General features: G+C 47.1%; 1 protein-coding gene across 3 annotated transcripts in view; it reads right to left on the bottom strand.

The window, feature by feature from the left end:
* The window catches only part of SLC25A21 (solute carrier family 25 member 21), a 385,337-nt gene that overhangs the window by 91,049 nt on the left and 277,874 nt on the right, over nt 1-16,414 (bottom strand). For 2 of the 3 annotated variants that reach the window (XM_006117703.5, XM_006117702.5), the window contains one exon: nt 3,509-3,592. In XM_006117703.5, the coding sequence (XP_006117765.2) occupies nt 3,509-3,592 (84 nt within the window). Of the gene's footprint in view, nt 1-3,508; nt 3,593-4,954; nt 5,419-16,414 lie in introns of those variants that run through there. The other variant, XM_075926921.2, reaches the window with a different exon arrangement.

Raw genomic sequence — 16,414 nt, 5'->3', positions numbered from 1 at the left:
AAGCCGGAAAAGAGCGTCTACACTGGCCCCGATCCGGCCCGATCCTCCGGAAAAAAGCCCTTTTCCGGAGGATCTCTTATTTCTACTTTGAAGTAGGAATAAGAGATCCTTCAAAGTAGGAATAAGAGATCCTCCGGAAAAGGGCTTTTTTCCGGAGGATCGGGCCGGATCGGGGCCAGTGTAGATGCTCTTTTCCGGCTTTTCTAAAAGCCGGAAAAAAGCGGCGGACATTTTTATTTAAATGCCGCGGGGGATATTTAAATCCCCCGCGGATTTCCCTATTACGATCTGAAAAATTAGCATGCCCCTTCCGGAAAAGGGGCCAATGTAGACGAGCCCGTATAGTATATAATCTGACTAAGGTAATTTACCACACATTTTGTTGCAAGTGACAACAATAGCAACGTTAACTAAGTCATATTAATGGGATAAGTAGTTTATTTCTTTGAGAAATAATTAAAAAGTACAATATTTATGTGATAAAACTTCTCCGACAACAAATATGTCTGAGGCCTGCTGTTGAACAGAAACTCTACAAAGATATAGATAAAAAATAAACTAATTCTAAAGAATTATAAATCTGAGGAAGAAAGTCTACCTTTATATGTAACTTAATTGAAATGCTTATTATTTGTTCCCTTTCCTAATAAGGATAGAACAGGACAAAGGGTTTTTATCCTCCAAGAGTATATTCAAGTTCATGTTGTCTTTTACTTTAATATATGGAGAGATACCTATCTCATAGAACTGGAAGGGACCTTGAAAGGCCATTGAGTCCAATTCCCTGCCTTCACAAGAGGACCAAGAACCATCCCTGACATATTTATCACAGATCCCTAACTAGCCCCCTCAAGGATTGAACTCATAATCCTGGGTTTAGCAGGCTAATGTGAGCATTTTGCTATCCCTCCCCCCTTAATACCATTGAGCCAGAGAAAATTACTCAGTTTTTAAATAGGCCCTAAAATTGGCTAAATAGGAAATATTCTATTCACTTAGGGCAGTGGTCCCCAATGCAGTGCCCGCGGGCGCCATGGCGCCTGCCGGGGCATTTGTGTGCGCCCGCCGACAACCTGGGCCGGCCCTGCCCCTGGTGCGCAGCGCACTGGAGGCACCGGCCCCGGGGCACATGCGGGCGCGCGGCGCCGGTGCCGGCCCCAGGCACGCGGCTCGAGCAGCCCCGGCCCCGGCCCTGGGGCACATGCCGGCGCCAGGTGCAAGGGCATCCCCGCCCCTGGCATGCCCCAGGACGTGCGGCCCCACCTCCGGGCGCCCGGCGCATGAGTGGCCCCATCCCTAGGGCGCCCGGCGCGTGAGTGGCCCCGCCCCCGGGCACCCGGCACGTGAGAGGCCTCGCCCCCGGGCGCCCGGGAGCCTCTAAAGGTTGGGGACCACTGACTTAGGGTTAATCTAAACTGTACTCTTATCTCGGAATAAACTACACAATTTGCACTATGCAAATTGTGTAGCTTATTTTGAATGTGTTTCAAAATAGCTTATTTTGTATTTTGGCACTGTCTACACAATGCCAAATTTCAAAATAACACACTATTTCAAGACATCACTTAACCCTAGTGGAACAAGAGTTACAGGGATGCCTAATTAGAGTGCCTGTTATTTCGAAAAAATGGGCGCGTTTAAAAGATGCAGGAGGTTTCCCGAACTAGCCCCACTGTCTAGACCCTTTGTCCTTCAGCCTACAGAGACTCAAACACATGCTTAATTTCATACTGAATTGTCCCACTCCAGTCAAGAAATACTTTTATTGACTTCAGTAGTCTTTGGATCAGACCCAAAAGACATCAAGTCTCCAGTCCTGCATTCACATCACACCCAAATGCCCACTGAATTCAAAATACTGAATTACTGGGGATTTATACCAGATTCATACTTTTAAAAAACAACTAGATAAAGGGATTATACATTATTAGATTTCCTTTTAGAAGAGATAAAGAACAAACACCCACACATATTAGCACTGGGGTGGGACTGGGGATGAAGGGTTCAGTATGCAGGCTTCTCTGGGGAGACAAGACTATCCCAGACCTCTGTAACCATAGCAGCCTGGGTCCAGGGGAGAAAGCACCTTTCCATGGCTGCTGCAGTTCTAACGGGCACAGGTGGGGGAGGGGCACATGTCTCCTGGCTGGGGCAGTTCCAGGTTCATCTGCTCCATGTGCTCCCCAGACAGAGTGAGGAATGCAGCAAATTGTGCATTTTCCCCTCATTCCCTAATGAAGGGGGTACAGCTAGCAATGTTCCTGTATGAATCGGGAAGGATTGGGGGAAAGCTTCAGCCTCTCCATTTCCTTCCTAAGGAGTGCCTGAGGGGTGGGAGGATCAGGACTGGGGCAGTCCCGGAGATCAGGGGGAGGGGGAGAAGGGATGCCCCCAGCCTGCCCCTATCACCTGTCTGGTGATTCTCTCTCATTTGTGTATGTTTTTATGAGAAGCAATCCCATTCTGGGCACATCCCATTTTCCTGGCACACCCAAACCTGACCTTGCTTTAAGTTATGATAACAGGAAGCTATACACCAAATTAGGTGATTCTAGCTCTTGCCATTTATGGGGGAGTTCTTGAACAGACAGACAGACAAACTCTCACAGTAGTTAGATAGCCGTGGTGCACAGATAGCCATGATGCAAAGTAGTTCTTCACCGGGAATCAAAAGGCAACTGAAAGCAGCATAGTCACTGCTGTGGGATTTGTAGTCTTCCATCTCATAAGCTTAATGAAAATGTTTGTAAAGATTTCTCAGTAACTGAAAATGATTAGCTCTGCCACTCTATATTTACATAAAAGCACAATTTCATTTAAATCATGATAAAGTCAATGCATGCACTGTAAAATCATGTTTCGACTGCATTTTTAAATTTTTTGAAGTAAGCCTGCAAGCTGTATACAACTGAGGTTTGGCTAATTTGAGTCCACTGTATTATAAGCAAACATCAATCATTCAACAGTCCTGTGGCTAATGTGCTTAACTTTAAATTTAGGCATAATCCCACTGAACTCACTAACATCATGAGACTGCTCATGTATTTAAAGTTAAGCACAAGCTTAAGTGATCTGTTGGAACGTGGGATAGAACCCCTAGAGACAATCTTAGATATCCCACAGAACTGAAAAGCTGCTCCGGTGGAGCATTAGGGCAACTGCTGGGAACCTAATCCACCCTGGTGAAGTTGGAATGCCAGTTATAGTTCAGAAACAGAGTGGATTTTAATGGCATACAAGATTCTGGGCCCAATCTGTCACACCTCTATTACACTACTGAATTCAACGAATACATACACACTGGTGTAGCAAAGAGCATACTTAATCATCCTGCAACTACATGATGTGTAACAGATTTCAGATTGTGTTTATTATGTCAAATAAAATGTTTGCCAAATTCTGACCACAGGAGAAAGGGTTAATTTAAAAGCAGTGTTCCAATGTCTGGAAAGCTGAGTGATTAGAAACAGTCACATAAAATTGACAAATATAACATATGTATTCTTACCCTTCGGTCCGGAAAATAGTCCTAAAACTGTCCCCCAAGCTCTTGTAACTCGTTGGATCAGTTTTCCCTCTTTGAATTTGGAACCTAAAACATACAATTTATAACAGCATGAGAAGTTAAAGATTTTAAAAGCCACTTTCAGCTTTCCAATTTCTATATAAAAAGGGATTTTAAGGTTTATTGATATATCTTATTCATTATTATAGACTGCCCCTCATATTTATTCTTATTAACACTACTTTCATAGGAGTTATTAAACAAAAGAGAAATACAGCTTGAAAAGTAACTTTCTTGTAGTTCATAGTACTCACACTTTTTTGTAGTTCATAATACTCACATATAGTGCACTCTTTTACAATTTTCTTGTTGTGTAAAAAAATAAACTGCTAATTATGGGCTTGATCCAAAGTCCATGGAAGTTCATAGGAGTCTTTCAATGGCCTTTGAACCAGACCCTGTTTTCAGAAATCTGAATTAGAATTTTGTAACACATTCCACCACTGTGAAATAAAGCTACCATACAATTTCTTATTTTTAGAGTCTGATACAGTTAAAATAATCATGAGGCTCTACTGGAAGTTAGATCGGGCTCTTGATAGTCACTTTTGAACATTTAACACAAGAGACAAACATAAAATGCAGCTATCAATGTTTTAATGAAGTCACCTTTCCTCTGCTCATATTTTGACACACAATGAAGAGCTTTCAGCAGCCAGCTGACAATGCTTGTAGCACATAAGCCTTAAGAAGAATAACAAGATTATGATTTATGACTGCAAACATTCCAGTTTTTAAAAGCTCTGGATAAAGGTGGTGAGCATAACTCACAGTGTTAATCTATTGAGTGCTTTAAATGGGTTTACGCACACTTCTCAATGCTGCCAGTACAGAAAAGGTGATGGAGCATACATTCCGCTCCCTCACCCCGGCCGAAACACCTCCCCCCCTTTTTTAAAGTGTGTATGAAGGATGGGGGAGATCATAAATGATGCCTTTTTCCAGTGGGAGCATTGGATACACTGTGCTTTTATTCACAGTTTGATTATACTTAGAAGTCTTTGGCTACATCCTACACAGTAAAGGATGTTTGTAGAGAAAGTTCTCAAAGCACCATGTGCAATCTTTCATATCTCATTTTTAAAACTGTAGAGCTGCAAAGATGGCCACCTGAGTGACTTGTCGCCTAGACAAGTTCCACATCAAGGACATTTCAAAAAGAGTTGGGAAGAATATAATTTCTTGTTTGATTTTTTAATTACTATCCAACATCCAAAACAACACAAATGTTAATACTTGCAGTTCAGAATAGCATTTTGTGAGGCAGTCTGCAGACTGCCATTGTAACTCATATAACATCAGCCCTGTGCATTAAACAACACCTGCTATGAGGAATCATCCAATTATTATAATCAAATACTGTGGGCAACCCAAAACAAACATTTTTACCTTTTCATTTATGTTCTTCACACATCATATACATTAGTGCTTTAGATGAGTACCAAAACTGCAGAGCTACTTCAACATAAAAATACAGCTTCTTATTCTGATTAGATGCAATCAGATTAAAATAATGTAACAAACTAGTACAGTTTTAGTTAAATGATATTAAAGAGAAATTTTCTCTTCCATTTCAATTGGTTTCAGCAGGATCCAAAAAAGTTTTCATATTTTAGCGAAACATTTTGCTTCTCGACGTTTCCTAAATGCTTTAACAAATCTTAGCATTTTTCTTCACTCTTGGAAACCAATTTCCAGTGATGTAATATCATTCTTTGGGCAATTATGAGGGCAAACGCACACCTCTTCTGAATGCATTTAGAAGGAAACGCAGGATCACTCCAAACTCCTACGAAAAGCAGCTCAGGCACATGTGGGATCTCCATCTGAAGTAACCTCTTTTATTAGTGAGAAAACTTGCTGCCAAGTTGGCAACGTAGACACTGCTGTTCTAGAGGTTTATGCTCATATGAGACCCAATGCATAACATTTTGTCTGAAAAGAGCCCCAGGGAAGGTTAATAGCTGAAAAAGCCTCAATGGCATTGCACGAAGTCCAACAGTAATAACAGCAAAGGAATGTTGTAAGTTGTTACATTACACTAGCTAAGAAATCAAGACAGAAAATAAAATCTTAGCACACACAAATGTGCAGGATTTATACTAATATTAGTATCATTTGCCTTGGTCATTTATAACTCAAAATTTAAATTTAAAAGTGATAGATTCCAGTTGTTTTAAAAAGAAATCTTTTAAAAATTCACTAGTAATTGAAATAAATTGTAGACTGGTATTTACATAGAAAAACTGTCCTAAGCCACGAAAGTTTTCCCTAAAGTTTTAAAATTTTCATCCTAACCACAAATCTATCTATATATTTTAGAAATGTGTGGGTGTCAGTCTGTCTGTCCATGAGACTGTTTGTTTAAAAAAAATCCTCCTAAACAGTAAGAGCTAGGACTACCAAATTTGGTACGCAGCTTCCTCTTATTCTAACTTAAAGAAAGGTCAGGGTTTAGTTGTGCCAGGAAAATGGGAAGTGCCGGGGTGGGACTGTTTTCCATAACATGGAAAGGGATGGAGCTGATTGGAGGACAGCTATACTGCTGAGTGACCACTGGGGGCAGCTGCACCAGTAAGACAGTGGCCAGTTGGGGCCAGGGCTCATCACCTTACCAGCCATAGAAACAGGTAAGTGGCCCTTTGCCCCTAACTCCTCCCCCAGCCCTCAGCCACAGTGCCGCATTGTGGGCAGTTCCGCTGGCAACCAGTCCTGCTGCATAAAAATCCTCCGCCTGAGCTATTACTTGATTTTACACATGCATTTTCTGGAAATACACTAAACTGTAAGGGCCTGACAACACGTGACTTAGAAACTGACAAAAACCTCCTGCTGACTGCATTGTGAGGTGCGGGGGAAACAACTGTCTTCTAAGTCACTTCATTACTGTTGATTTGTAAACGATTCTCTGAAGCTTTGTAACTGCATTAATTTTTAAACTCTGCAACTCATTGTAATCTTTGTAAAACCTTGCAACGTTGTAACTGTCAGCAACATTGCTTTATAAGTTCAGAAACTTACTGAGTGTAAGCTGCAACTTTGTAATCTTTGTAACTCTCAGCCCCTTTGCTTGTAACTTGCTCTAAACTGCATTCTTCCCAGAGGGTATGTCTACACTACAGCGCTAATTCAAACTAAGCTAATTCGAACTAGCGCATTTAGAACTAAAAACTAGTTCGAATTAGCATTTTCCTAATTCGAACTAGCACGTCCACACTGATTGGACGCAGGGGCGCATTTAAGGGCAGCTGAAACCGGCAGGGCATCAGGTCAGTAGTTGCTTTGTGTGGCTGCTGTCTGAGGCTGAGGCTCGTGCTTAAAGGGATCCCTCTGGACAGCCGGTTCTCAGTTTTTCCGCTTGCTTGCCTACCTCGCCGAGGGACAGCAAAGCGTTTTTCTCTGCGCCCATCTGTGTCGGTGCTTCCCTTTGGGGACGCCGCCGCAGGTGGCAACATGGAGCCAGAGCTCGCCCTGCACTTTCTGGTGCAGTTTATGGACTTGCTGCTGCAAGCCTGCCAGCAATGGCTGGAGGCTGCCTTGTTCCACCTGGTGCACGTCAGCCCCCTGCCTCTCCACCTGGCCACCCTGGGGCTCATGGAGCAGCTGCGGCGGCGCCTGGGTGCCTGCGTGCCCCGCCGCATCTGGCGTCTGGACACCAGCAGCGACTGGTGGGACCGCATCGTCCTGGAGCGCTGGGAAGACCAACAGTGGACCCAGAACTTCAGGATGAAGAGGGACACCTTCCTGTAGCTCTGCGAGTGGCTCGCCCCTGCTCTGCGCAGAAGGGACACTCGCATGAGGCCCGCCATCCCCCTCCAGAAGCATGTGGCCATCACCCTCTGGAAGCTCTTGACGCCGGACAGCTACCAATCCGTCGGGAACCAGTTCGGCGTGGGAAGATCCACCGTCGGAGCGGTGCTCATGCAGGTACGGCACTCGCTGGCCACTGGGCCGGGGGCAAGGAGGGCTGCAAGGAGGGGATGGGCCACCCCAGGGAAAACGGGGGGTCGGGGAGGGTGAGGAGGCAAAAGTGCCCCACACCGGAGGGGCTGGTCTCTCCCGGCCGTACTACACGCTGCCCGGGGGGTTTGCTCCTGGGAGTGGGGCGTGGGGCACTGCTAGGACACGAGCACTCCCAGCCACCCGGGCGCCCCACTGATTCGCGGTTTGCTGTGTCTCATCACAGGTGGTCAAGGCCATCAACCGGGTGCTGCTCCACAGGGTGGCCCGCCTCGCCGACCCGGACGCCGTCATCCGGGGATTCGGCGCCCTCGGCTTCCTCAACTGCGGGGGGGCCATCGACGGGATGCACATCCCCTTCCGTGCCCCCGAACACCAGGCCTCCCAATATGTGAACCACAAGGGGTACTTCTCCATCCTCCTGCAGGCTGTGTGTGACCACCAGGGACAGTTCACGGACATTAATGTGGGCTGGTCCGGCAAGGCACATGACACTAGGGTGTACCGGAACTCCTCCGTGTCCCAGAGGCTGCACGCCGGGACCTTCTTCCCCGACCGCCACATCAGGGTCGGGGACGTGGACATGCCCGTCTGCCTGGTGGGGGATGCGGCCTACCCCCTACAGCCCTGGCTCATGAAGCCCTACACGGGGCATGGAGGCCTTCCGCCAGGCCTTCAATGCGAGGCTGACCAGGGCCTGCATCATCATTGAGGGGGCCTTCGGGTGACTGAAAGCCCAATTTAGGTGCCTCCTCACCCTCCTCGACTTCGCCGAGCACAACATCCCTCCCATGGTGGTAGCATGTTCTGTGCTGCACAATTTGTGCGAGAGGAAGGGGGAGGCTTTCCTGCCAGCCTAGATGGCTGAGGCTGACCGCATGGCTGGCCAGTATGCTCAGCCCCACACCGCCGCCATCCGGGAAGCCCAGCGGGGGGCTGTCCGGATCCGGGAAGCCCTGCGGGAGAGCTTCCAGGTGGAGGAGGAGGACTGAACTCTCCCTGCATGCCCCACTGGGGCCTTCTTCCACCCTTCCCCCTTCCCCTTTCCCCTCCCTAATCTCCCTTCCTAATGTCAAATAAAGACACCTGTTTTGGCAAAAAAACTCTCTTTATTTTACATAACTGGGGTGGGGGAGAGAGGAGTGAGGGTGGGAGAGGGGAGGGGGAAACCTGGGAGGAGGGAGCTGGAAGGGGGTGGAAGGGGAGGAAGGGAAGGGAAAGCTCAGGCTTGGGGGTCCGGCTGGCTCTCCCGTCTCGCAACACTGCAGGTGCGGGGACCTCGGAGGGGAGCGGGTGTGGAGGGTGGGGCAGGAAGGACGGGGGGTGCGGAGGAAGCCGGAGAGGGAGCTGGGGCAGCAGAGGGAGCAGGGGCAGCAGGGGTGGGAGGAGGAGCGAGAGCTGCGGCAGCCGCAGGAGCTGGAGCAGGAGGAGGCAGGAACCGGTCCACCAGGGTCTGGAGGTGGCCTCTGAGGCCACGGCCCTGCTCCTCCAGCGCATCCACACTCCGCTGGCGCAGCCGAAGGTCCTCCCGGACCCAGTGCTCCTGGTTGCGGAGCAGCTGCTCCATGAACCGGAGGTGCCGCCGCTGGTAGTCCTCCTGGTTTCCGGCACGACGGCTGGCCCGGGCGCGGGTGGCTGTTGCAGGCGGGGTGGTGCGCCCTGCAGTCCCAGGTGCTGCGGCTGTGGTGAAACAAGAGCAGCGGTCAGTTCTCCCTGGGGACAAGGTGGGTGAAACCCAGTCCCCCTCTGCAAGGCCAAGGCCCCTGCATGACACCCAGCTGCTGCTCCATGGTGGGCAAGGCACGGTCCCTGGGCTCCCTCTCCCCCCCACCCCCTCGTACATATAACGGGAGCATGATGGTACTCACAGGTGGAGGCCTCCCCGGCCTCGGACGACACAGGAGATGTTGTCTGTGGCGTTCCTCAGGGGTCCTGGGTCCTGGGCAGGCTCCTGGCTTGCGGCATCTTCTGGCTCCTCCTCCTCGGTGTCCAGGACCGGTCCCTCTGCCCCGGGGTCGATGACCACCCGGGGGGCATGGACGGCGTGAGCCCCCAGGATGTGGTCCAGGGCCTGAAAGTGGGGGCAGGCCTCTGGGTCGGCCCCTGGCAGGCAGGCCCGGGAGTAGGACTGCCGCAGGTCCTTTATTTTGCAGCAGACCTGCTCCCGGGTCCGCTGGTGGCCTCTGGCGGCCAAGCTGTCAGTCATGCGGCCGTAGACAGCCGCGTTCCTGTGGCTAGTGTGGAGATCGTGGACATTGGAGGCTTCCCCCCAAACCTCAATGAGGTCCACGATCTCTGCACTAGACCAAGCGGGCACCCGCCTCTTGCAGCCCCGGGCAGGCTCCTGGGAGCCGCCAGACTCATTCCGGGAAGAGGGGGAGGGCTGGGTGGCATTGGGTGGCTGGCTCATGGCGTGGCAGGTGCAGGGTCTGCTGGCTGGGTGCTGGCAGCCTTGCAACTGGCACAAACTGTTTAGCCAGCCCGTGGCCCTTTAAGGGTTCCGGGGCCGGGAGCGGGGCAGACAAGTTTCCCTGGTGTTGGCCAGAGTGGCCACCAGGGCAAGCTGGGAAGGGCTAACCTCCCACTAGTTCGAATTAAGTGGCTACACAGCCCTTAATTCGAACTAGCTAATTCGAACTAGGCGTTAGTCCTCATAGAATGAGGTTTACCTAGTTCGAATTAAGCGCTCCGCTAGTTTGAATTATGTTCGAACTAACGGAGCGCTAGTGTAGCGCCTATCAAAGTTCATTCGAACTAACGTCTGTTAGTTCGAATTAACTTTGTAGTGTAGACATACCCTGAGGGTATGTCTACACTACCCCGCTAGTTCGAACTAGCGGGGTAATGTAGGCATACCGCACTTGCAAATGAAGCCCGGGATTTGAATTTCCCAGGCTTCATTTGCATAAACTGGGCGCCGCCATTTTTAAATCCCTGCTCGTTCGAACCCCGTGCCGCGCGGCTACACGCGGCACGAACTAGGTAGTTCGGACTAGGCTTCCTAGTCCGAACTACCGTTACTCCTCATTCCACGAGGAGTGGTTTTTGCCCTTAAAGGGCTAGTGTGGGCACGTACCCTGTCACACCCACCCTCATGAGTAGAGGCCAGGAGGGATCTGGGAACCTTCTACAAGTACAGTCCAAGGGACTGGAAACTGCAGACCGTTCGTGGCCCTTGCCTCCTCTCTGTGAATACAAACTGGTGGTGCTGGGAAATGCGGCCCTGTTCCTACCCCCGTGAATACAGGATGGGGGAGGGAGGTAGAAACTGCAGCTCAGCCCCAACTGCTGCTCCCCCACCCTACTTCCTGTGCACACCTCTGCCTTGAACCCCCCCCCCACCTTCCACCCCCTGCCCTGCCCCCCCCCCCCGCACCCTGAGTCCCATGTCCTGAGTCCCACACTCCCTGTCCTGAGTTCTGAATCTCCTTAGGCCCGGCCTTAGGGCAAGGCAAGCAAAGTAGTTGCTTTCCGTCCCATGCCTTCAGGGTCTTGTGCTGCCCAACACCCACTGGCCAGCTACTGGGTTGGCCTTACCATGAGGTGAACTGAGGTGGCCGCCTCAGGTGCCAGACTGTGTGTGTGTGTGGGGGGGGAAGGGCACCACTAGGACCCAGAGTGGAGAAAACTGTGTCTGCTGCTGGTGCATATGTATTCTCTCTGCTCTAGTTGCACTGAGATGGTGGAGTGCTGTGCTGGAGGAAGGGGGGCACAAGAGACTTAACAGGCAGGCAGGAGAAAAGGTGGCATGGGGGCGTCATTTGAGCTCTCCGCCTCAGGTGACAAAATGTTGTGGGCCACCCCTGCACTTGTTGCCAGGGCTGCGAGCCACCTGGCTCCGTGGAGCAGCCAACCACAGTGTGCTGCCTTGGGCCCCGCAAACTCTTTGACTGAGTCTGTACCTTCTAGCTCCCTGCCCTGACTACTGTACCTCCTGTCCCCTACTCTGAGCCCCTCAAGGGCCTGGGAAAGGCTGGGTAAATCCTCTAGTTTAGAATAAAGGCAATTGCTGCTAAAATACTCTTGGAAAAACTTAGGCCCCTCTCCTTCAAAACAGTGATTCTCAAACTTTTTGGCCCATGGCTCACCTGGCTCAATGCAAACCTTTCCATGGACCACCAGTTGCTAATGGAAACTTGCCATTAATTACATAATTATGCAGGGAGTGGCAGGGAGCTCCTTGGGAATGAGGCCATAGCACACTGGCTGCTGGCCCCACCCCTGGGGACTAGAGAATAGTTGCATAATTGATAAGAATTCACGATGTTAATCGACTACTCAATCAACCAATATTTAACATCCATAATCCCATAGTTCTTAATACTTAATATTTCTGCTCATAAAAATGCATAGACAGAATAAGCGCTTTAATAAAATAATTGTTAATCAATTTGTATCAGTTAATGGGGTAAAAGGATAACGTCTTACAAAAATGGCAAATAATATTTATTAAATGTATTTCAATTTATTTTTTAAAGGGAGATAAAATCTTAATATTAAGAGAGTCCATTTGTAACACTGACACAAATGACATATTCCTTCCTTTAGGGTTTTTGGATCCATTCCTTCCCTAGTAAATCTTTTTAAGAGCTTTAACAGCAATCTTAAAATACATGCCAATTATATACTCTAATCTACATCTCTGAACTGTGTTCTTTGATTTGGAATTGCTTGCCTCAATAAAATAAGGTGTAATTTTTAATGTACTAGCTAACCCATCACCAGTACTTGTTATAAGAAGCTAGAGGAAGAGCTGACAGGATGTTTATTTGTTTTTCTGGGGCGGAGGGGGAAGAGAGGCAGCCACAGCAGCACCCTGAAGTAGCACTAATAATAATAAAGAAGGCTGAAAGCATTCACTTCAAAAACAGCCTGGCCTGGTTGAAATTACTGCCTAGAGGATTGAGCACAACCTGGAGACACACAATGATTTTTTTTCCTGCTACAAATTTAGTCCTCCCTGAAAATGGTACTAACCAAATGCTCACATTCTAATGAATTTCTTGCATTTTTTTAAAGCCGGATGATTCTGCCTTATACATTGTTGGTCCTGTTAGAGTTACCAAAGCTAACCCCCTGGACTAAGTAAAAAGGAACACACATTTCTGGTCTGGTTAAGATTCTGATGTCTAAAAAGCAAAATCTTCAACTAAATGTTTTTCAGAGATAGAACAAAACGAAGCTAACAAGATAAGGCCACTGTCCTCTTCAAGGTCTCCATATGGGAACCTGATTCTGCGCACGCAGAGCCCTCTAAAGCACCAGTGCATTAACAAAATTGCCACACAACAAAAATCAATAGACCATGGGTACTGCAACAAGCTGCAAGTTTATAGAACATATCACTAGAAAAAGATTCAAACATCTGATCTTTTTTCTTAGCTGTAACCTCTTCTCTGGCTTTATTGATTCTACAGTCTCTTCTAAATGCTGCAGCAGCAATATTACTTAAAATCTCCTCTCCCCTTGCAATTTCCACTAAAGTTTCCTGATGTTTGTAAGAGAAAACAGGAGCCACTGTTCTCAATTCACCCCAGATTATATAAACAGAGGGATTCCTAAATTAGTGGAGGACAAGAGCCTGAAAAGGGAGAGGAAAGGATGGGGACAGGAAGGTTTGTGGCCTCAGGTGGAAACCATGTAAAAATGGCTATTTTAAATATATATATATATATATATATTTAGATTTTTGCTGTTTATTCAAAACCTAAACTCACAGGCTACGTCTACATTGTGCAAAACCTTTCCACCTGTCTACACTGGCCACGATTACTTGCGCAAGAACACTGATATTCTAATGTATAAAATCAGTGCTTCTTGCACAAATACTCTGACGCTCCCACTCAGGGATAAGCCCTCTTGCGCAACTGTTCTTGCGCAAGAGACCAGTGTAGACAGGCAACATCAATTTCTTGCGCAAGAAAGCCTGATGTTTAAAATGGCCATCGGAGCTTTCTTGCGCAAGAGAGCGTCTACACTGGCACGGATGCTCTTGTGCAAAAGCACATCTTTTGCACAAAGGCACATGCCAGTATAGACGCTCTCTTACTCAAATACTCTAACACAAAAACTCTTGCGTTAAAGAGTATTTGCGCAAAAACTTGCCAATATAGACGTAGCCACAAGTTCTAAACATCCATGATCCAATATCAAAGAAGTTACACTGATATGACCCATATTTGTGCAGCTGTACAACTGGCATTTGCAGGTTAAATAAGCTCAGGTGCTTTTCACCTTAACAGAAACTGCCCTTGAATGACTCCTCTAAGGTGTAAGCACAAATAAACTAGTATTCAGCATAAAGCATGCTTGTCTTCTTTTGCCATCTCAGTCAGCCATTTCTCATTAGTAATCACTGTATCATTCATTGAAGCAGACTCTGTTCCATACCCTCTTACATAGGGTGCTCACATGTCTCTGAAAATCAGACATCTGTCCCACTGTCCTTGTTGGTTTTGAAAAATCCAGTGTTTCCTCCCACTTTTTGTAAACTCCTGCAGTCTCCCTGGGTATGTCTACACTACCACACTAGTTCGAACTAGGGTGGTTAATGTAGGCAACCGGAGTTGCAAATGAAGCCCAGGATTTGAATTTCCCAGGCTTCATTTGCATATTGCCGGGCACCGCCATTTTTAAATGTCCGCTAGTTCGGACTCCATGCCCGCGGCTACATGCAGCACGAACTAGGTAGTTCGGATTAGGCTTCCTATTCTGAACTACTGTTACTCCTCATGGAACGATTAGGAAGCCTGATCTGAACTACCTAGTTCGTGCCGCGTGTAGCCGCGGGCACGGAGTCCGAACTAGCGGACATTTAAAAATGGCAGCACACAGCAATATGTAAATGAAGCCCGGGAAATTCAAATCCCGGGCTTCATTTGCAACTCCAGTTGCGTACATTAACCACCCTAGTTCGAACTAGGGTGGTAGTGTAGACATACCCCCTGATACTTCCCAGTGACCCCAGGACTGTAAAAGTCCTTCAGACAGTCTTATCCTGCATACAGTAGAATCCGTAAGATGCTGGGAAAAAGAGAGGCTGAGATGTTACTTGACTGAGAAAAAGAGCTACTTCTTATTCTCTCCCTCCCATAGCTGTCAATACAACTAACTCCCACCAAGATAATCTTCTGGATTCCTGACACCACAGGTGTCTGAGGTATTTTTGCTTTTAAAGTCTGTTCACCCAGCCCTTACCAACTCTCCTCCATCTGATGCTACATTTTATGTAAGGCTTTCTCATAGGTTCATGGACTTTAAATCAAGAAAGGACCATCATGATCATCTAGTCTGACCTTCTTGCACATTTCAGGCCACAGAAACTCACCCACCCCCTCCTGTAATAGATTATAACCTCAGACTTTGTTACTGAAGTCCTCAAATTGTGATGTAAAGACTTCAAGTTGTAGAGAAGACATTATGTACACCAGTTGAAACTTGCAAGTGTCCCAGGCCATGCTCTGTGCTGCAAAGGAAGGCAACCCTTCCCACCACACCTCTCTGTCAATTTGCTCCTGGAGAAAATTCCTTCCTGAGCATGTAGGCAAGACCTACCAGACAGACCTGAAAAAAGAATTAATTGTAGAAACTCACCCCCACTCCATCTAGTGTCCAATGTTCTCCCTAATCTTTGTGTGTGGAGTAATATGGTATGTGGACCAATGCATGTGCAAATGTGCCCACCTGTGGATACATAAAGCCTAGCGGGGGCCCTCAGCTAATCAACTGGGCAGCACTTGAATCTCTCCTGAGCTGCACAAGTACACAACTCACAGGGAACATTGCTTGTGTCCCATCTCTGTCTGTTGCAGATATTTGCCACAAGCTTTTCAACTCATCTTAAAATTACTACAATTTCCTTATAGTCAAAAGAAGTAAATCAGTATTTGATATCTGCAGTGAAATATACTGTCAGCAACCAAACCTCATCCGCATAGCACAGACTCATGGGGTGAATCCTGGCTCCATTAAACTCAATAGAAGTTTTGCCCATTGTTTTCAATGGGGCCAGGATTTCACCCATGAATTCCTGAGATTCTTGATGCTCAATACTCAGTTGACAAGACATCAGTTGTCTTGTTGATGGGATCATATATGCTCTCTGTCTCTCAAAAAAAATCTGCATTTGGACCATATTCATGATCTTTATAAATAAGTGAAAAACTTCTGTCTCTTCTTTGACTTTTTTACCCTTGTTACGTCTAGCTGAGATGACAGCTGCATAGTGCAGTTTTAAGATGTGAATCAAATCCTTGATATTTCTGTCCATGACTGCAAAGTATGAAGTAGTGAAAGCATTTATATGCATAATGTAAATATATAACTTTGGGTACTCACTCAATTTATATGATATTACTGATAGTTGAAAAATTGTTTGGCAGAGTAACAAAAGCAAATTAAATCTTCTGTGCAATGTCAATTCTAAAAAAGCTATTTAACATTTATAGCTTTCTGAACTGCAAAGTCAACAACTAAAGCTTATGCTTTAATTAATTTCCTGTGATTCCAGACATACCTAATTGCAGTTGCTCCTATAAGCATAACTAGATTTGAAAATTGATAGTGTAAAGCTACATTTTTAGCAGTTTAGATGCTTTTATTAAAATATAACTGGATCACAATTTAAACAGCTATCAAATTTAACTTAAACATTTACCCTGGTGTAATTTGTTAGTGCTGTATATGGATTCAGACAAGCCCACCGACAGGAGGAGAGGGGACAAAGGGGCAACTGCCCTGGGACATAGTGATTCAAAGGAGCTTGGGGCTCTGGTTGCCACTACTGATGCTGTGGCAGCAGCAGCGCCCAGAGCACTGAGCCTTTTAAATTGCCACCAGAGCACCACATAGTGCTCTCTGGGCAGCTGTTAGGGTTGTCTAGGAACAAGA

This window comes from Pelodiscus sinensis, chromosome 5, assembly GCF_052426305.1.
Source record: "Pelodiscus sinensis isolate ZL-2025 chromosome 5, ASM5242630v1, whole genome shotgun sequence".
Lineage (NCBI taxonomy): Eukaryota > Metazoa > Chordata > Testudines > Trionychidae > Pelodiscus > Pelodiscus sinensis.
The sequence above is the reverse complement of the archived record's forward strand: the minus strand, read 5'-3'. Positions and strand labels throughout refer to the sequence as shown.